We start from the raw sequence: 22,301 nt of genomic DNA on the forward strand, positions 1-22,301 counted from the left end.
TATCTTTCATTCCATATTTCTATCCGCTCCACCCGATAATTTTTTTTCATGCTGTAACTCATGAAGAAGAATACTGAATGACAAAAATAACACATAACTTCCAGATGCTACATAACGCTGGCCCAAGCGCTGGCCATGAGCATGGGCGGCGCGCCGTGCGGTCCGGCCGGCACGGGCAAGACCGAGACCGTCAAGGACATGGGCAAGACACTGGCCAAGTACGTCGTCGTCTTCAACTGCTCCGACCAGATGGACTACAGGTGATAAAACTGATACACTCATAATACTCTCCAGATATGACGATAGATTAGATAGTCAAACGACAAGATGGCTTTAACAAGCATTTTCATAGCTACCAGTCCTTTTATGTATGGTGAAAGTTTGCTTCAAGACTTCAAGATTAACTAAAATCATTACGATATGCACCTACCGACCGAGAGCGGTGGTAGCTCAATCGGGTAAGCGCTCGCTTCTCACGCAAGAGATGCGGGTTCGAATCCCAGCGCTGACATGTACCAATGAGTTCTTTTAACTTTAGTACAATGTATACCATAGCTCTTACGGTGAAGGAAAACATCGTGAGGAAACCTGCATAATATCTAGATTTAGCACATCTAAATATGTGAACCCACCAACCCGCAGTGGACCAGCGTGGTGGGAAATGGTCCTTCCTTAGAAAGGCAGTTTAGACCTTGGGGAAATGCACAAAGGTTCCACTCGAGAGAGCCAGGTGCAGGTACTTACACCCCCACAGAGAATAGAATACAATAGCACCTACCGATATTTCATAGTAAGTGATGTTCTTTAAGACCGGCTTCCCCTAAAAAAATATGCCCCTTCGCCACTGAAGAATATAAAAAAAGTTCTAGTGGGAAAGTCACCAAATTATTGCTAAACGGAAAAGGCTAGGCTAAATAACGACCACTGCGATATCGCATACGTATACAGCGCATAAGAATATTACCAACTAAAAACGTAAATATTTTGATCTACTTAATTCAAAATTGAATGTTTTAATTGGCGTATTTGGTGTAGAAATTTTGTAAGTAGAACTTTTGCAATGGTCGTGAGTGTACATTCTTTGTTATTACAAAAAATGAATTATCAAAATCTGTCCATAACTGGGAAAAACATCGGTGGACATAATTATATTTAAAAAAATTACATACAGACGAATTTGAAAACCTCTTCCTTTTTTCGATATCTGTAAAACATTGTGTAATTGTGTATTTGTAGATTTTTTGTGTTACGTTAACTAAATATTTAATGGAAATAAGATCTGCTTTGCTTTTCGCAAAGCTGCTATATGCTTTTTATCTTTATTATAATCCGTCGAATAAGTACGCGGGACAAGAGAAAAAGGGTAATCAGCGAATGGAAAAGATTAAAATCCGTAGTCCATTAAAGTCTTATCTGTTTTTAATCCTAAAAAGCGTAGCTCTCAGAATTAATAACTTTATAACACAAGTAAGTCCACTGGGAACGACAGATCCGATTATAGCTAATAACATTTTCCTTTGTGTCTGTTGCAGAGGACTTGGGCGTATCTACAAGGGATTAGCGCAGTCGGGGTCTTGGGGCTGCTTCGATGAGTTTAACCGCATCGAGCTGCCGGTAACAATTTCCTATTATCATATTGCCTCTCAACATCATTCTGTATTCTCATCAAAGTAATGTATTACTTAATAAGATAGAAAAAAGTAAAGCTCTTTTGTGTTCCGCCACTTAAGATATCCGCTAATTGGATAGGTATATCTTTGACAATGCCTTGTGTGATCTTACCTGCAATGGCATTTTCCCCTATCCCTGGTAATTATAGCTTTTCTTCATTCATTTAAGGCTACCAGAAGGTCTAGCACGGGGCATTAGACGTGCACCTCACGACAAGACTTGACAAAATTTTCCGTCACTATCTTTGTCACGTCTTTGCGTGTGCGTCTTGCGCCCCATGCGCCAGCCTTCTATTAGGGTTAATATAATCGCCCACATTTTATCCGATACATAGTCAGCTTTGTCGGACTGTATGTTTGTTTACGCAGGTGTTGTCGGTGGCCGCGCAGCAGGTGGCGGTGGTGCTGCAGGCCAAGAAGGAGAAGAAGAAGTCCTTCATCTTCACCGACGGGGACCAGTCGGACATGTGTCCAGAGTTTGGCATATTCATCACCATGGTAGGAATAGGAACCTTACCGTGCGCCCGTCAGAACATTTTGAAATAACGAAATTAGTTTCTTAAAATGGTCTATATTTTCAAAATAAATTATAAAAAATGCATATCATAAATTGGTAGCATGGCCAATTCAAACAAATTATGACAAATTATGATTTACGGGCCGGCGCGAGGGTGCCATTTTCTTTTGCAATTGGACCTGTCCTTTGCCTGCCAAGGTATAGATCGCTGCGTCAGGCATGGCTGTCGTTGGACGAAAAACGGCAGACGCTTAGAAACTTAATATGAAATGTCGGGCAGAGCAGGAAACAGCTATCATGATTATTTTTACGTTGCTTTTCAAAGCCAACTGCTTAGTTAGTCTAAAAAAATACTTCTCAAACCCATCCGAGGCCCATTCGTTTCGGGGCTACGTTATTGTATGTAGACATAGATATTATGTACATGAGTGCACATAATGTTTTTATTTATCGAGATTTATTAAAGAGATGTATACAGGGTGTTGCAAAAAGGGTATACTAAGCCGAAACCTACATGTGCAGCATGGTATATCTAAGCCCGAAACTAAAATCAGAATTTCAAAATTCGCTAAAAAAAAAGTCTTTCTCCATATTAAAAAGTCACGTGACCAACACAAAGTTTCTATGGAAATTGACAACATTTCAAAATTTTATACAGTTGAAATTCGAAAACCATTTAGAGATATGGCTCTAATATTCACAAAAAAAAATGATTCCGATTTTTCTATTGATTTATTTCAGAGAAAAACATAAAAATCTAAATTATCATTCGTGACATCACGATGTGGCATAATAATTAAACGCGCTTTTACTTCTAAAACATGAACAAAAAAAAAACATGTTATGTCACTTTGACAATGACAATGAGTACTTTTAGTAATAAGGCCGCCGATTGTGCTATTTATTTTCTGTTCATGTTTGTAATACTGTTTCTTTTTGTGTGCAATAAAGAGTATTTTATCTTTTATCTTTATCTTTATGACAAACATCACTCAAATGTCTGTCACTTTTATGTGTCCTTGTCAATGACGGAAGTTCGTGATTGGTTCTTGCCACAAAATAAAGTTGAAGTTGATTGGTCCTTGTTCATGTCAAGTTAATGTCATCCAACTTTTTTTTTTAGGTTAGGCAGGCAACGAAAATATTTTTATCCAAAGCCTCGACGTGACATCACCCATACTATAAATATTTTGAACTTTGAAATTAAAAATATATATTAAAACATAGAAATATGAAGAAATAAAAAAATACGGGTCATCTAAAATTGTAATAGCTCGTCGAAAATAAAATAAAATCAGTGAGAATTTTATTTGAAATGTTGTCAATTGAATTTTTTTTTCGCGAATTTTGAAATTCTGATTTCAGTTTCGGGCTTAGATATACCATGCTGCACATGTAGGTTTCGGCTTAGTATACCCTTTTTGCAACACCCTGTAGAGTGAGTTTGCCATTTACACCCGTATAACGCTAATCTCATTGCATCCCCCTAACCCCCAGAACCCAGGGTACGCCGGGCGCAAAGAGCTCCCGGAAAACCTGAAGATCCAGTTCCGTACGGTGGCCATGATGGTCCCGGACCGCCAGATCATCATCCGGGTCAAGCTGGCCAGCTGCGGCTTCCTCGAGAACATCACGCTTGCCAGGAAATTCTACACCCTGTATAAGCTGTGTGAAGAGCAGCTGTCTAAACAGGTGATAGTCGATGGTTCATCATCGTCAAACCGTTATCGTTGGTTTATATTTCGTTTTAGAGGAAGCTAATGTGAACAAAATAATGCTTAGGTGCCTATCATAAAATATATTGAGGTGAATATCAGGAAAATAAACATTCTTCATTAGTTTCAAGCTTGTTCCTAGCTACCAATTAAATAAAAAAATCTATCATAATTTAGGGTGAGGTCACATTTGGCTTGCGCTGCCGCTGCTTCGCTTTTTTTATGAAATCCGCAGTTGGGAGGATGCGAGGACGGGCCACAGTTCCTTTGGGATCCCGCGACGCAACGCAGCGCAACGCAATAATATGCCCTCACACTTCGTTAAAGTTAGTGTTGTCACACGCTCTAAACTACAGGACAACCAGCCGCTCTCTGATATGTTCTAGTGTATCATCCTTTTACCAACTTTTTATCATGCTTTTTCATGTACTTATACCATTAGTAATACCGTTACATTACACAGAAATGCTCGACCAAATGTTGTAGTCTAAATTACCGTAATGCTAGTAATATTAGTTCAATGTCTTCCCGCCAGGTGCACTATGACTTCGGTCTGCGCAACATCCTGTCAGTACTGCGCACTCTGGGCGCGGTCAAGCGCGTGAACTCCAAAGACAACGAGAGCACGATCGTGATGCGCGTGCTCAGAGACATGAACCTGTCCAAGCTCATCGACGAAGACGAGCCGCTCTTTATATCGCTGGTCGCCGATCTGTTTCCCAACCAGGTGAGAGTTAGGCCCGGGTCTCCTATTTACGCCGTAGTTCGCGTCCAGCGTCACGCCGTAGGCCGCGTCACGATGCTCACTATAGAAATGTACTGATGCGGTTTCCCTCACACGCCGACGTTGGCGCGTAGATGTAATGAGCATCGTGATGCGGCCTACGGCGTGTCGCTGGACGCGAACTACGGCGTAAATAGGAGACCCGGGCCTTAGATTGAAAATGAAAAATATTTGCCTATTTACAAATTGTGTTCCGGGCTCCCGAAGTAGGATACCCTGTGCTATGGGTAACCAGGCATCTTTCTTATACTTAATTGGCAATTCAATTAAGTTTACCACTATTATATAAACATAAAATTTACTAGATAAGTTACAAATAGGATTCTATACTAGCTTTCTCTCCACTGTAAGACACAGGCCTCGTCCAAGACTACAATATCTCGAATACCTAGCGCCCTCTTTTTAGCTTATCGGTGACAAACGCGAAAAACTATAGCGTAATAAAAGTTGTTTAACTTGTATGTGTTTCCGTTTAACTGCCGTGCCCATTCAAACCTTTCCTACTAGGTTTAAGAGCACTATGTGTATTATTAAGAAATACTATAGAAATAAATTAAAAAAAATACTTCAGAATGAAAAAAAACTAATGAGAATCAAACCCAGGTCCACTGTATTATTAAGAAATATTATAAATAAATAAACAATTAAAAAAACTCCAGAATGAAAAAAAAACCTGATAGGACTCAAACCCAGGTCCACAGAGTTCTTTATAATATTTTGTATCTTTCCACAACAATGTAATCTGCCATGTCGCTACTGCTGCCGTTTTGGTGGTCTCACTAGCTCCTCTCTATGCTCGGCATATGAAATGATTCTGATCTTGATAACTAGATGGGGCAGTACTTGGTATTCTAGATTTTTTTTACTTCTTGTCGTGTAGTAACGGAGAACAAGATTTCATACTAGCTGTTCCCGCGCAATTCGCGTCGACTCAAAAAGTTTTCCCGTGGGAATTCCGGGATAAAAAGTAGCCTATGTCCTTTCCCAGGGTCTAGACCGTATTATACCAAATTTCATTCAAATCCGTTCAGTAGTTTTGGCGTGAAAGAGTAACAGACAGACAGACAGACAAACAGAGACAGACACAGTTACTTTCGCATTTATAATATTAGTTAGGATTAGGATAGGGATGATTTTTCCACTGTCAGATAATTCAGATAAATGTTAACTAGTTATATCTGACGAATAAAATTGTCGCTGTCACTGTTTTTTCTTTCTTTTGTGTAATGAACATCGATTATATTGAACTAATTGACACTGTTAGGTGCTGGAAAAAACGACGTATCCTGAGTTGGAGGAAGCGATTCGGAAGCAAGTGGATGACACCGGACTGGTGTACCACCCGCCGTGGATACTCAAAATCGTCCAAGTACGTATTAAGGCTGGTACAGATGCTAGAATTAAATCAGAATCTGTCAAATCTAGTGAGGGGAGCTTGAGGTATGCGGGGCGTTCGACGGATAATGACATGAGATTTTACCATAGTACTCGAAAATTTAAAAGTGTAGACATGGCATTTTGTTAAAATTTTATTAAATATTTTGTTAAATATTTCCCTCTTTATCCGTCGTACCTACGGTTCTGTTGTATAACTTATTTCACGTCTTAAATGTGCCCCGTGCTACTAGCCCATAATTGTGATATTTACACTTTACATACCTAAACATAATAAGTATCAGTCTTAAAATAAACAGTAAGTACTTAATAATGAGCGTATTGCGCTGAGCTAGAACCCGTTTCAGCACCAGGAAGCCACACTTATGTTCATTTTTTTGAACTTGTTTCTGTGTGTGTCCGAAATAAATGTATTGTCTTTCTTTCTTTGTATTGCCAACAGTTATACGAGACGCAGCGCGTGCGGCACGGGATAATGACGTTGGGCCCGCCCGGCGCCGGCAAGACGACCTGCATACACACCCTCATGAACGCACTCACTGAGACCGAGGACGTCCACCGGTGCGGCGATAAACTATTCACAACTTATAATACCTCTGCATTGTCACCTCAGCATATAGCAGTCCACTGCTATGGGGTGGGGTAGGCCTCTCTCAAAGCACGCCTGCCTGGATGCGATCTGTAACATCGTCACATAACTACGCACAGCTTCTCAACTTACAATGCCCTCCGCGCTCTAGGCAGGTTGCGGCAGCCACTAAATAAAATATACCTATGAGAATTCGTGGGTGCCTTGTGCCCGGGCTCCTACACAACATCATATTATTATGTTTTACTGCTGCCTAGTGCGCGAGGGGCCTAATGCTTCTATGCGTTATCAACTACCTAACTACGCACAACCACGGAACTTATATTGCTTCTTCTGGTTCTTTATTGACGTAGATAAACGTCACTATATCGTGATTCACCATAAATACGGCGCTGTGATGGAACATGCATTAAACGAGTTTATCAACGTCGATAACGAACCCGTGTAGCGGACTTATATCCCTATGTTACTGTTTTTTTCGATGCGACGTCGTAGTTTTGGGATCCAGCGCTAAGCCAGTCGCTTCCGTCGTCGCACATTTAATTTGATGAAAACACGTATTTTATTGAAGCACACACATAATCACTCTTGAATTTTGTTTATTGCACACAACTTGATTTTTTATCAAGTTGATACAATAGATACTCACACATCTCGTCTCTGCTAACATACAGAGGATATAAAAAATCGGCAAACGGTATTTTTGTCGTCTCCGTTTTGGATATCTCCTAAAATTTCCGCATTGATCGAGCATGGGCTTGGCATTTAAGTATATCAACCAGAGAATCGCGACCACCAAACTGGGTTTCCTAAGAAAAAAAAAACAAGACGGGGTTGTTGTTATTGTTTAGTGAATAAAATGCGTGTAAGTGCTTCGTGAAATGGTGGTACCTAGATGACTATCGACAAAAATAATTGTAAAATGTTACGTCGATTAAACCATTTGACTTTGACTTATTATCGTCTGGTGTGGTTGTTGTATATTTTTGATATAAGGGGTCAACATTTTGTCATAAATAAACAAAACATAAATAAAACAAAGACATTTTACAAAGATAGCCGGTTCCCTGAATAATATATTGGTTTATTTTTATTATAATCTAGTGCTGTCCATAATGTCAAAGCATGTATTTTATAATCATAAGCCACCTGTTCTCAAATCTCAAGTCTGCCTACCGGTTACTCACGGCACAGGCTTAGCATAGTGTGAGAACCCCAGCTACCATAGTTTTTTTAATCTTGTCCAAATAATTTGTAACTGTTTTATATCCATAACATTTATTAAGATAACCTGTGTAAATTTTTTGGTTAAATAAACATTTCTTCATTATTTTTTTTCAAGCCGGATTAATCGATTTAAAGGTAAAATATATAAAGGACAAAAAAAAAGAGTGGCCCATGAGGGGATCGAACCCGCGACCTTCGCGTTATTAGCACGACGCTCTAACCAACTGAGCTAATGGGCCGATACTTGGGTTTCTGAAACGGTAGACTAGTTTTACAAATTCATCTCTAAATAAAGAATATTAAAATTATTCAATACATTACAAAGTATTTCAAAGTCCTATAACTCCTGAACCAGTCATTTTATTTTCATTAAGGGCTGATTTTTCAATAGTCAGATAAAAGTTATCTGTGCAATAATTATGATGCTGTCGCGACCGACTGAACGTTTGTGTTAGACAGTGACAGCAACAATTTTATTCCTCAGATAACATTTAATTAACAAAAAAAAAAGTTAATTCCTTACAAATGTCAGATTTCAGGTTACAGATATCGATAAGCACATAGGTACATAATCTAAAACAATTTAATCTTATTATTCTTAACTACCGACCAGCAATTTGTAATCTATTGCTGAAATCGGATAAGTACATAGACCTTTTTACCACATCATTGGCAGCCTACGCCGCCGATTCAAGTCAGTGCAATATACTCGTATCTATTCAATGAAAGTTTCAAATACTTTCAACTCAGCTAGTAGGTGTGTAGTAGCTACTCTCACTTTTATGTGGAAAATTCCTTGGGTCATGTACTTATTCAGTTTCAAACAAACTTTACATGTTTCTTTCTTATATGAACTTTCAAAGTATAGTAGGTTCGAAACCCACTCGTTTTTTTTCATAGCATACTACTGGTAGAATAAATAGTCAGTAAATGTGGCTATTAATATGCGCTGAGCTAGTTTTGCCATCTAAATTGTTTCCAGTAGACATGGGTAGGTACTTAAGACTTCGTTTGTTAGTCTCAATTTTACTACTTCTAAACACATAAACACTACTCGTTGGAATGTTTGTTAAAATACTGACACAGTTATTTTTCTCTTGTGCTGACTGGAATGAATGTTGAACCGATGAGTAGTGGTTATTGCTTCTTCATACTAGGTGGAGTCACTGTCTTAATTTCATTCGTCTTCGCCGCTTTCAATGCACGTTATTAATTTCTATGTAGGTCCGCATCTTGGATCAATACTTGTTCCGGAACACTTGAAATAGATGTATGGGGAACATTTTTGTATACCTATCCATATAGCATCTCTTATTTGCTTGGCGTATATACCTACGCTTTTTTGGCGCCATAATTATGTAGAATGTAAAGTGGACGATTTCATACCGAAATCCCTTTATGGAGAAGGGGGCAAGACGCGGTAGTACCTACTGTACGGGTACCCCATAGTCCCCATACCCTGTCTTGCCCTCTTCTGTCAAACAGAATAAAAACATAATGTATTCTAAAAACTATGTACAGTTCCCCAAAATTGATAATGCGCATAGAAATCTTCGCCATTGTTCGGCAACGGTCGTATTTCCGAACGCCATGTATTTAGATATGTATTTAGAGTGGTTAAGTGCATTTTCTTCATGCATTTTTTTTTAGATTTATGTGTTTGGTGCTAAAAGAGATATTGATTTATCAGTAACGAAATTTGAGTGGATAATTCATAATATTGTCATAATATTAAAATTTACTTCGAAAATGTTACAGTTCTTTTCAAATGTCTTGCTCAAGCTGGTGTTAATATGGATGAAATAAGGTTTGAATAACACAAGGTTTATGTTAGAAGAAGAAATATGGATTTAAAACACAGGTTTACATTAAAATCTCAGTTCAAAAGTATTTACAGCGCTGATCATTCACAATTACAATAACAATTACAACTTGGTCTTTTGGGTGTGGCTTTATTGGCTAAGTGAAGTCTATCAATGTGACGTATATTTTATTCTTAAATGTGCCTCATAATATGGCGTCGTCAAAAATAATTAAAGTTGAAATTAAATTCACATTTGAAAAAAATTACAAGAACGATGTGTAATTGCAGCTCTTTATAATTCCACAAAAGTAATACTGATCTTGACCTTGAGACCTTTGACTGATCGGTGACATCCACCGACCGCCCAAATTGTTTTCGATTATGTGTCACATGATATTGACTACTATTTCTTTCGAACAAGGATCAAAATGCAAGTGCTTTTACCATTCAATGATTCGGGTGTTTCCGGGAATACGACAGTTTGCGAAGATTTGCATGTGCATTATTAATATGGGAGAACTGTACCTACCTATGTTCCCACACACAAGAATTACGTGCAAGCGTAATACCTTTATTTGTAACTCGAATCGCTGGTAGTAATAGAACACGTGATAAATAAACTTTAAAAATGTTAAGAAATTCGCAAATAACAGTTTTTTTCTTCGTGGAGTGAAAACTATCATGGAGGCGCTATGTCATTAGCAAAAACCATTGTGATCGATCAATTAGATTCTGACAGACTGTTGCCCCATCTTACCCATTTCCCCGTCTAGCCCCCTCTCCCATATTATGTGTCTGAGCTATATTACCGTATTTTTTTTTAGGGAGATGCGAATGAACCCGAAAGCAATAACTGCGGCGCAGATGTTCGGCCGACTTGACGTCGCCACTAACGACTGGACCGATGGAATTTTCTCAGCTCTCTGGAGAAAAACCCTCAAAATAAAAACTGAAGAGCACATTTGGCTCGTACTTGACGGGCCAGTCGATAGTATATGGATAGAAAATTTGAATTCAGTCCTTGATGACAACAAAACATTAACGCTTGCTAACGGCGACCGTCTTACTATGTCACCAACTTCTAAAATTATATTTGAACCAGAAAATATTGATAATGCTTCACCTGCTACTGTGTCGAGGAATGGGATGGTTTATATGAGCTCTTCGGGGCTGGATTGGGAACCAGGTTAGATATATAAAAATCCAAATTTTTGTAGAAACATCGTTTGCACGTAGAAGATATTTAAAATTTTACAAAATTTCATCAAAATATGAAACTAGATAAAATTTCCTAATATGTATCACAAGTTAGCTTAATAGAGCGTATAGTCTGTTTGTTATGATCAAATGAATTGAAAGTCAAAGTATTGTGGCGCAATGGCCCCGGTTGACCTTACCTTAGAATTCTATGTATAATGTAAAATATTTATTAAGCTTTGGTGTTGTGTCAAATAAAATATAAATTAATAATCTTTATAACTTTATATTTCAGTTTTAACAGCATGGTTGAAGTCCCGTTCAGAAAGAGAAACAGAAATATTTAGTACACTTTTTCAGCAAACTTTCCCTATTATTTATACTTGGTGTACCCAAAACTTGTGTTTCAGCATGAAAGTGTTACAAAGCAATATCATTCTACAAATGCTAAGTTTACTTGAGGGACTGGTTCCACCCCAAATCGAGGAGGTAGAAGATCCATCCGCTACTAAGTCTGTAAATGGCGATATTGATGATGATGATGAAAAAGAAAAAGCAGAAGAAATTGTATTGTTTACTCCAGAGCACCTACACAAAGTTTATGTATTTACTCTTATTTGGGGCTTTGGTTCTTTGCTCGAAACCACAGATAGAGTACGTTTTGATACATACTTAAAACAAAACTTCTCAGAAGTATTGGAACTCCCTAAACATCCAAACAACAAACCCAGTATCACCTTTGATTTTTACGTCAAACACACGGGAAAATGGGAACTATGGGATGATATGGTAACTCACTATCAGTACCCAGATACAACCACCCCAGATTACGCTAGTATATTAGTACCTATAGTAGACAATGTGCGAATTAGTTACCTTATACAATGCATCGCAAAGCAAAACAAAGCTGTGCTTTTGCTTGGTGAGCAGGGCTCTGCGAAAACTGTTATGATGAAAGCATATATGAAAAAAGCAAATCCAGAACAGTTTATGGGTCGGTCGTTTAACTTTTCTTCAGCCACGAGCCCATACCAGTTTCAGAAGACAATAGAAAGTTACGTTGAGAAGAGAAGTGGCATGACCTTTGGGCCCCCAGGGGGAAAAAAAATGCTCGTCTTCATAGATGACATTAATCTACCGCAGATAAATGAGTGGGGTGATCAAATAACCAACGAAATAGTACGGCAAGCAATGAGTATGGGTGGATTTTACAGCTTAGAAAAGCCAGGGGATTTCACTACAATAGTGGACATACAGTTTCTCGCTGCAATGGGTCAGCCAGGTTCGTAACTTTATTTTGGTTCGATTTACCTAATAATATTATTAACTTTCGATTAACTTATGCTTTAATGGTTTTAGGTGGCGGAAGAAACGATATACCATCTAGGCTAAAGAGACAATTTGCCATATTTAACTGTCCTCTTCCTAACGACGAAGCTATAGATAAGATATTTAAGGTAATTGGAGAAGGTCACTACAACATAAAAAGAGGTTTCACAGCTGAAGTACGTGCACTGATCAAAAAGGTTATACCTTTAACTCGTGAATTATGGCAAAAGACACGTCTTAATCTGCTACCGACACCAGCCAAGTTTCATTACGTATTTTCCTTAAGAGATTTGTCGAGAGTGTGGCAAGGAATGGTGGGAACACTACCCACAGTTATTGAATCTGAGAAATGTTTAATGTTGCTATGGAAACACGAATGCTGTAGAGTTTTCTCTGATAGATTTACAATAGAAAGCGATAAACAATGGTTCTTCAAAGCTTTGTACGACATAGCGGAGACTATATTAGGTGTTGAATACAGGAAGATGATGGAGAGTGAACCAGTTTTTGTTGATTTTATGAGGTAATTATTAAGCAAATTTCAATTTGATAAGTATGATAACGTTTCTTAACACGTTTTGTCTGATGTACTCGTACCTAAGTTAAGAGTTGTTACTTACAAATATGTTTTTATTTTTATTTTTACTGAGAAGTATTGATTTATGAGGAATATTTCTGAATAGAGATGCTCCTGAGCCGACTGGTGAAGAAGGGGAAGACGCTGATATGGAGCTTCCGAAGGTGTATGAGCCGGTGTTTGACTACAACGAGCTGCGGGAACGTCTAGACATGTTCCTGTCACAGTTCAACGAAATGGTCCGCGGTTCTGGAATGGATCTAGTATTCTTCCCTGACGCTATGCTGCATCTAGTAAAGATCTCAAGGGTTATCAGACATCCTCGGGGTAATGTCATGCTAGTTGGGGTCGGCGGTTCGGGCAAGCAATCGCTTACCAAATTATCTACATTCATAGCGGGCTATCGGTCTTTCCAAATTGCGTTGACCCGTTCTTATAATGTAGGAAACTTTCTCGAGGACTTGAAACTCTTGTATAGATCTTGTGGAGTTCAAGGAAAAGGAACAACTTTTATATTTACGGATTTGGACATAAAAGAGGAGGGATTCTTGGAATATCTTAACAACATACTTTCATCGGGAGTTATATCAAACCTTTTTACAAAAGATGAACAGCAAGAAATTATATCTGAACTTACACCAATCATGAAGAGAGAAAACCAAAAAAGAACGTTGACAAATGAGCTAGTGATGGAATATTTTCTTAATAGGACTTGCCAAAACCTGCACGTTGTCCTATGTTTCTCTCCGGTTCGTATATTTTTGTTAACTTGCTTTCTAACTTGTTTGTTTAATTTGGATATTTTAACCTAAAAATGTAATTTTTAGAATAGATAGTATATTCTTTAGTTGTACACAATCAGAAAAGATATTATTAAAATTATAGTAACTTATACAATATGTAACTTATTTTATGTAACTTTTTAGCAGTTGTGCATATTTTTATTGGATAGAGATGACTTTTTGCGGATAAAAACATTTTATTTCATGTCCGTAAGGGGTTAAAATCTCGAGATATGATTTTTTATGAAAACTTAGAGTCTAAATCATTAAAATGGCCGCCATTTCTAGAATATTGAGATTTGACCCCACATATGGGGGTGTTTTCTCGATGAAATCACTCGTAGAATACACCCTTAAAGTTTGTCGGGTTCGAAAAACAACACATTGTAGGTATATAATTATGTATAGGGGAGGGATGGCCGTGAGTGAAATGTCCCCTCTTAATATTATTATTATTACACCAGGTAAGCGAAGCATTTCGCTATCGAGCTCTTCGGTTTCCTGCTCTTATTTCCGGTTGCACTATCGACTGGTTCCAACCCTGGCCTAAAGACGCGCTAGTCTCTGTTGCCGATCACTTTCTTACTGAATTCGAAATCGAGTGTACTACTGAAGTCAAGAAACAACTGGTTACCGTGCTAGGAACCATTCAGGTACTATCATTAATTCCATTCTGGGTACTATTGCCACAAACATTATCTTTCATATATAAATTACTCTTCTAAATTGACCGTTCCTTAATCAATCAGGGGTCATCTCTTTTCACATCTTCATTATCTCTCTCTCCCTAAATGTAAACCGTGGTAATTTCCGAACGTCGAAATTCCGAAACTCAAAACCCCAAATCGCTTTGAAACATAACTACATTTTTATTCACTTGAGCTTTTGACTTACATTTCAGGATGAAGTCTCAAAGGTATCGGCAGAATACTTTCAACGGTTTAGACGTTCTTCTCACGTGACTCCAAAATCCTATTTAAACTTTATCGGAGGCTATAAAACTATTTACCAAATGAAGCAGAAGGAACTGGGTGATGGTGCTCTTCGGATGGACACAGGTCTAGAAAAGCTTCGTGAGGCTTCCATTTCAGTTGAGGTTTTGAAAAAGGATTTGGCTGTAATGGAGCAAGACCTTGCTCTAGCATCAGAGAAAGCTGGTAGGGTATTAACAGAAGTGACAGAGCGGGCAATGCAAGCTGAAATAGTTAAAAACCAAGTGCAGATTGTGAAAGAAAAAGCTGAGGCGCTGGTCGCTTATATCGCGGAAGAAAAGGAAAAAGCTGAAATTAAATTAGAAGCAGCAAAACCAGCTTTAGAAGAAGCTGAGTCGGCACTCAACACAATAAAGCCTGCTCATATAGCCACGGTTAGAAAGTTAGGGCGACCACCTCACCTCATCATGAGAATTATGGACTGTGTCCTTATATTATTTCAAAGAAGATTACATCCTGTTATTCCCGATACAGCTGCACCGTGTTCCAAACCGTCATGGGCGGAATCTCTTAAGGCAAGATTTTTTTTTCTTCATATTTTACAATTCTTTATGTCATTGATTTGTCACTTGTAGAAACTATTTATTATTTCACAATATTAATAGCTAATATAGAAATACTAAATTATCTTTTAGATGATGGCCAGCACAACTTTTCTATTACAACTCCAAAACTATCCAAAGGATATAATCAACAATGAGATGGTTGAACACTTGGTTCCCTACTTTGAAATGGAAGATTATAATATGGATACAGCAAAACGTGTATGCGGTGACGTTGCAGGGCTGTTATCTTGGACTAAAGCTATGGCCTTCTTCCATAGTGTCAATAAGGAGGTATTACCGTTGAAGGCAAATCTGCTGTTGCAAGAAGCTCGATTGAAGGTAATGCTAACCTGCCTTGATAAATAATAAATTGTACTATACTATTTAATCATCTGATACGGTAAATCGGTTCAACACAGCTTTAAAAAAAAACTTTGTTGGGCTATGTGACTTTTAACTATGGCGAACGATACATTTTTTGGCGAATTTCCAAAACTCTTTGAACAAATTTTGTTAAGAATGACCTTTTGAGTCACCTCCTACATATGTGTTTAGTATACCCTTTTTAAAACTCCCTGTTTATAGTAACATTTAATAAACGGTCCGTAATTATCTTATTGTGTAAAAATGTCTCATTTTAAATATCACAACAATCACACCACATCATAACGCTCTGTTTACTTAATAGCTAATTTTAAAAAAATGTTCTAGGTGGCCATGGACGATTTGGCATCAGCAGAAAGGCAGTTAGAAGAACGAGAGATGTCTTTGCGCAAAGTAAAAGAGCAATATGAATCAGCTGTTTCTGAAAAACAACAATTAACTGACGCTGCCAATGTTTGCCTTAGAAAAATGACAGCAGCAACTGCCCTTATTAATGGTCTCGGAGGAGAAAAGATTCGTTGGACACAGCAAAGTAAAGATTTCAAAGAACAACTCGGTAGGCTTGTGGGGGATGTAGTATTGGCTACAGGATTTCTTTCATACTGTGGTCCTTACAACCAAGAATTTAGAAACAGTCTGGTAAATACATGGATGACTATTCTAAAGAATAAGCAGATTCCGGTTACCGAAAATTTGAATATAACCAACATGCTAGTTGAAAATGCAACCATATCAGAATGGACTCTTCAAGGCTTGCCTAATGATGATTTATCTGTACAAAATGCACTCATTGTAACCAAATCCAGTTCGTACCCATTACTAGTAGATCCACAAAGTCAAGGCAAAAACTGGATCAAAAACAAGGAAAGCACTAACGAGCTACAAATTACGTCACTCAATCATAAATATTTTAGAACGCACTTGGAAGATAGTTTATCCTTAGGTCGACCATTACTTATCGAGGATGTTGCTGTAGATCTTGATCCAGTCATAGATAATGTGCTTGAAAAGAATTTTATCAAATCAGGTTCGATTGAAAAAGTAATAGTAGGAGATAAAGAGTGCGATGTAATGCCTGGCTTTATGTTATACATTACTACAAAGCTTCCCAACCCAGCATATTCGCCAGAAATTAGTGCTAAAACATCCATTATTGACTTTACTGTAACTATGCGAGGTCTGGAAGATCAGCTTCTTGGTCGTGTCATATTAATGGAAAAGTCCGATTTGGAGGAGGAAAGAGTGGCATTATTTGAATCTGTAATGAGGAACCAGAGAAGTATGAAGGAACTTGAGAGTAATTTGCTATGCCGATTGACATCTTCCGTAGGATCACTAGTAGATGACGAAGCTCTAATTCAAGTATTGCAAGTAACGAAAACTACTGCGGAAGAGGTAAACGAAAAGCTGAAAGTAGCTGAAGTCACTGAAAAGAAAATTATCAAAGCTCGGGAAGAGTTCAGAGCTGTAGCAGCCAGAGGATCAATTCTTTACTTTTTAATAGTAGAAATGAGTAACGTTAATATTATGTATCAGAACTCTCTTAAACAATTTTTGACCATCTTTGATAATTCAATAACTAAATCAACAAAAAGCAATATTACGGAGGAACGCATAAATATAATTCTTAAATATTTAACACATGAAGTTTGGGCGTTTACTTCAAGAAGCTTGTATGAAAGACACAAAGCTTTATTTACGCTTATGTTGGCTATGAAGATAGATTGCCAAAAAGGTTTGATTTCTCATGACGAGTTTATGGCCTTTGTCAAAGGTGGTGCGTCATTGGACCTAAATGCAGTAACACCAAAACCATTTAGGTGGATATTGGATATAACTTGGTTAAATTTAGTTGAAATTAGCAAACTTAAAACTTTTTCTGATGTGTTGTCCAGGGTAAGTCAAAAAAGTATGTACACATATTAAAATATTGACAATTGAGTTTATTAGTCTTCAAAAAATATATTACTCCTTATGTAGATATCAGCAAACGAAAAAGAATGGCGGGTCTGGTATGAAAAAGCTAAGCCTGAAGAAGAAGTTATTCCTAGTGGATACCAGGAAAGCTTAGATGTATTCCGTAAGCTGCTTCTTATTCGATCTTGGAGTCCAGATCGTACCTTATCACAGGCTAGAAAATACATCGTTGGTAAGTGTAAATTTTATAAAGTGAACATTCATACATTTCGACTTACTTACTAATAAAAGTGAATATGTTCAAAAGATTCCCTAGGTCCTGAATACGGTGAAGGTCGCATTTTAAATCTGGAGACAACTTGGGCTGAATCTGAGCCTAGAACTCCTCTCATCTGTATCCTCTCCATAGGATCTGATCCTTTTGGGCAAATTGCATCACTTGCAAAGGCTAAGGAAATAAGTAAGTTAAAATAATGCTTTTAGGTTATGAAAATTATCATACTTAATGTAATTTTAATTACTATTCATATATTTTTACTTTTTACAGCCCTAAAAGCAGTGTCTATGGGTCAAGGGCAAGAAATCGTGGCTCGAAAAATGATTTCTGATTCGATGAATGAGGGCGGGTGGGTATTATTGCAAAACATTCATTTGTCGCTGCCATTCTGCGTTGAAGCTATGGATGCTCTTATTGAGACAGAACACATACAGGAGTCCTTCAGACTTTGGCTTACAACTGAAGTCCACACGGATTTTCCAATAGGTCTACTTCAAATGGCTATTAAATTCACCAACGAACCTCCTCAAGGCATACGGGCTAGTTTAAAAAGAACTTACCAAAATATCAGTCAAGATACGTTAGATTACTCGTCCTTACATCAATGGCCCCCCTTACTTTACGCTGTAGCCTTCCTCCATACTATTGTACAAGAAAGGAGAAAATTTGGCCCGTTGGGATGGAATGTTCCATACGAATTTAATCAAGCTGATTATGCAGCATGTGTTCAATTTATCCAGAATCATCTCGATGAAATTGATCCAAAAAAAGGTATATCATGGCCAACTATATGCTACATGCTCGGAGAAGTGAATTACGGTGGTCGGGTAACAGATGACTTTGACAAAAGATTACTAACAACGTTTACAAATGTTTGGTTTTGCGACGTTTTACTCAGACCAGGATTTGAGTTCTATAAAGGATATAAAGTACCGCAGACCAGAAATCTACAAGGATATGTGGATTATATTAATCAGCTGCCCTTAACAGACACTCCAGAAGTATTTGGATTGCATGGAAATGCTGATATTACTTATCAAATTAACAGTGCTAAAGACATTTTAGATACAATTTTGAGTGTGCAGCCAAAAGAAGGTGGAAGTCAGGGAGGAGAAACTCGAGAGAGTATAGTCTATCGTTTAGCTGAAGATATGCTGGAGAAACTCCCCAAACAGTACGTTAGCTTTGAGGTAAAGGAAGCTTTGCAAAAGGCTGGCGCATTTTTGCCAATGAATATTTTCCTGAGGTAATTACCTAAATTATTTCAACCTCTATTCTGTGTGGTATTTGTTATGGTAATAGTTATTGCACGATTCTCATTCGAATTTCGTAAATACGATGACCTTTTACGACAATGTAAAATGTATGTGAACTATACTACGTTTGTTTGTTCAGTCGTTTTCCTTTCACTCAACAAAATAGATGAGCAGGTTTCCTCACTGTTACCGACAGTACCTCGAAATAATAACGGCTTCTTTTGTATTTATATTATTTTTTAACTGTCAAAAGAGTTGCTTTTTGATTTCGTATGTGTTGTAAATATTATGCTAGTTCTAGTATGCTAGTTTTTGTCTCAATATCCTGGCTTTCCCTATAGTCTACGCACCATAGTTTACACTCACAACGTTTTCCGACATCGATTAAAAGTGATTCGCATCGAGCTATCTATATGTATAAGAACATTTTTATCCGTCACTATCAGACTCTTCAATTGTTTATTTTCTTTTTTTTTGTCAATACTGTTAGATTAGGTGCTTGTAACTTATTTTATGTAACTTTTTAGCAGTTTTGCATATTTCTATTCGATAGAGATAACTTTTTGCGGATAAAAGCATTTTATTTCATGTCCGTAAGGCGTTTGAATCTCGAGATATGAATTTATATGAAAACTATAAGGATCTAAAACTTTAAAATGGTCACCATTTCTAGAATACTTATTGAGATTTGACCCCACATATGGGGGTGTTTTCTCGATGAAATCACTCGTAGAATACACCCTTAAAGTTTGTCGGGTTCGAAAAACAACACATTGTATAACATAAATTTCAATTTTCTAAGTATTTTTTTGTCACACTTGCAGGCAAGAAGTAGACAGAATCCAGAGAGTAATAAAGACTGTTCAGTCAACTCTGTGTGATTTGAAACTTGCGATAGATGGCACGATTGTTATGAGTCAAGGTCTCCGGGAATCTTTAGATGCCATGTATGATGCTCGTATACCGGCTCAGTGGTTAAAGGTAAATTTTATGCCATGTCTTTCATATTATTTCGCAAAATAAATCATAGTGGTGGTCAAGTACCTAATCTACAACAACTTACATACAAAATTAAATTAAAGAGGTACAAATTGTATGCTGCACATATTTCAGGTATCATGGGAATCGGCAACCTTAGGGTTCTGGTATACAGAGTTGTTAGAAAGAGACCACCAGTACCGCACTTGGCTGAAAAATGGAAGACCAACGACATTCTGGATGACTGGCTTTTTTAATCCTCAAGGGTTTCTTACAGCCATGAGACAAGTAAGAGATTAAAAATTATTCATTTCTGTGTGGGTTTTCATTCTTAGTTAATGTCTCGAATGTTAGGCCGCTTATAAAGTATTCTGTTTATTTTTAATGTTTAATTGACAGTTGCCCTCGACACGACAAGGAGAAGAATGTTAAATTTTATGCTTCTATGATAACATCTTATTTGTAATGCTTGGCTAATCAATAAAATTATAGTATTAGGAATAACTACATAAATAATTTATAAATATGTTTTATATTAGGAAGTTACGCGTAGTCACAGGGGTTGGGCGTTGGACTCTGTGGTGCTCCAAAATGTAATCACAAAACAGAACAAAGAAGAATTACACGAAGGCCCTGCTGAGGGAGTTTACGTTCACGGTCTCTTTCTTGAAGGTGAGAGAAAAAAAAAATATTGACGGATTTTGAGATTCGATAAATATACCAAATTGGATCCATGGCTTGGACAAGAAAGGCTTTCGAACAGGACAACATCTATTTGTAGTACAGACGTTGACTTAAGTTTTCTTAATTTTAGGCGCATCGCTCGATAGAAAGACAGGCAAGCTTATAGAATCGAAGGCAAAGGTACTGTACGAGCAAATGCCTGTGATCTACATTTTTGCTATCAACACTACTGCTGGTAAAGACCCAAGGCTTTATGAGTGTCCCATCTACAGAAAACCGCAGAGGACTGACGCAAAGTATGTGGGCTCTATAGACTTCGAAACCGACAGTAACCCACGACATTGGACTCTACGGGGAGTCGCATTGTTGTGTGACATAAAATAAACCATATTACTTATATAATAAATATATGGCCATCATCAAATAATGGTGTTATTATTCATTATTGTGACCGCATCTACTTCAGCAGCGTTTAGATAGATAGACAGAATATTCTTTATTTGTACACACACATAAAAGAAACTTACTTACATAACTTAAATACTAACAAATATGTACAAAAATGGCGGTCTTATCGCTTAAAGCGATTTTTTCAAGAGAACCTTAGGGTGGAAGGATATTTTGATTAAAGAGGGGTTTAGGGGCTGGTCAACAAATCTTTTAATACATTTAAAAATAAAATGGTCAGAAAACTGTTTTACAACATACAATACCTACCCCTTCCTCCCGGCCTTGCCTATTACAAAACAATTCGGTATGTTAAGTATTGTTATGTTATTTTTTTAATCATTTCTTATTGAAGTATGTGGGAATTTGAGATACTAATTAGAAGATTTTAGATTTTAATGCTTTGGTTATTTTTTTAGATTTTTTTAAAGTGCCGGTCCATTTGTACAGCGTGACGTCACGCGTTTTATTAAGCGAAATTTATTTTTAAAATAATGCATAATTATCTCAACCATAAAAGAGGTGTTCTGTGGTACTTTATTATCGTTCCCTGTCTGTTTGATACACTAACAGTGATAGAAAGAAAGAAAGAAAGAAAATACATTTATTTCACACACACACGGAAACAGCACAAAAATAAATACCTATAATAAAATAAATAATAAAAAGGTTCGATAATAGCATTGTTAACTATTGTAATTTTCGAAAAGGAAGAAAATAAATATTGAATCTATGACCTTGATGAGCGTCTTGAAGAACAAAGTATATTTATGTTTTTGTTAATAAAATCGGAATCTTTCGCTATTTAATTTTTTTATCATTTTAATTTTATTAATTGATGAATTTTTGACTATATCTCGAAGTGGTTTTGGAATCAAAATCATTTAATTTTACTTAACATACCAAATTCAAAAAGCTTACTACTTAATTATCTATAAAAAAATAGTCATTTATTTCTGGCTAGACACCCACACACTTTAAGATTACAAGATATAAATAATAGTACTTACACAAATAAATCAAATTGTAGTGTTACAATAACTATCAATTTATACATGTATATACCTGTTATAGTTTGCAACTATTTCACTATATAATAGCCAAAACAACCGCATAACTTATAACTTATGGTCATGTTACTCCCCTGTGGAGCTTAGGGCTACAGACATTCTTCGCCACGCTTCCCTATCTTGAGCCGCCTCCTTCACTTGGGCCCACGATATACCTGCCCTCTT

At 37.2% G+C, this 22,301-nt stretch overlaps 1 protein-coding gene and 1 non-coding gene across 2 annotated transcripts in view; one reads left to right on the forward strand and one right to left on the reverse strand.

Moving 5' to 3' along the window:
• LOC105381155 (dynein axonemal heavy chain 5) overlaps nt 1-21,012 on the forward strand; it is an 84,747-nt gene extending 63,735 nt beyond the window's left edge. The window contains exons 34-55 of the mRNA XM_048632847.1: nt 105-260; nt 1,533-1,614; nt 2,040-2,168; nt 3,685-3,879; nt 4,438-4,629; nt 5,951-6,055; nt 6,524-6,642; nt 10,526-10,887; nt 11,194-12,180; nt 12,258-12,750; nt 12,911-13,553; nt 14,051-14,239; nt 14,488-15,093; nt 15,214-15,462; nt 15,835-17,403; nt 17,488-17,656; nt 17,732-17,884; nt 17,972-18,947; nt 19,782-19,938; nt 20,071-20,223; nt 20,475-20,607; nt 20,750-21,012. Coding sequence (XP_048488804.1) covers nt 105-260; nt 1,533-1,614; nt 2,040-2,168; nt 3,685-3,879; nt 4,438-4,629; nt 5,951-6,055; nt 6,524-6,642; nt 10,526-10,887; nt 11,194-12,180; nt 12,258-12,750; nt 12,911-13,553; nt 14,051-14,239; nt 14,488-15,093; nt 15,214-15,462; nt 15,835-17,403; nt 17,488-17,656; nt 17,732-17,884; nt 17,972-18,947; nt 19,782-19,938; nt 20,071-20,223; nt 20,475-20,607; nt 20,750-21,003 — 8,071 coding nt within the window. The 3' untranslated portion in view covers nt 21,004-21,012. The remainder of the gene's footprint in view (nt 1-104; nt 261-1,532; nt 1,615-2,039; nt 2,169-3,684; nt 3,880-4,437; nt 4,630-5,950; nt 6,056-6,523; nt 6,643-10,525; nt 10,888-11,193; nt 12,181-12,257; nt 12,751-12,910; nt 13,554-14,050; nt 14,240-14,487; nt 15,094-15,213; nt 15,463-15,834; nt 17,404-17,487; nt 17,657-17,731; nt 17,885-17,971; nt 18,948-19,781; nt 19,939-20,070; nt 20,224-20,474; nt 20,608-20,749) is intronic.
• Nucleotides 8,063-8,136, reverse strand: Trnai-aau. Its single transcript has one exon. It is a non-coding gene; the product is annotated as a tRNA-Ile (tRNA).
• Nucleotides 21,013-22,301: the final 1,289 nt, after the last annotated feature.

Source organism: Plutella xylostella, chromosome Z, assembly GCF_932276165.1.
Source record: "Plutella xylostella chromosome Z, ilPluXylo3.1, whole genome shotgun sequence".
Taxonomy (NCBI): domain Eukaryota; kingdom Metazoa; phylum Arthropoda; class Insecta; order Lepidoptera; family Plutellidae; genus Plutella; species Plutella xylostella.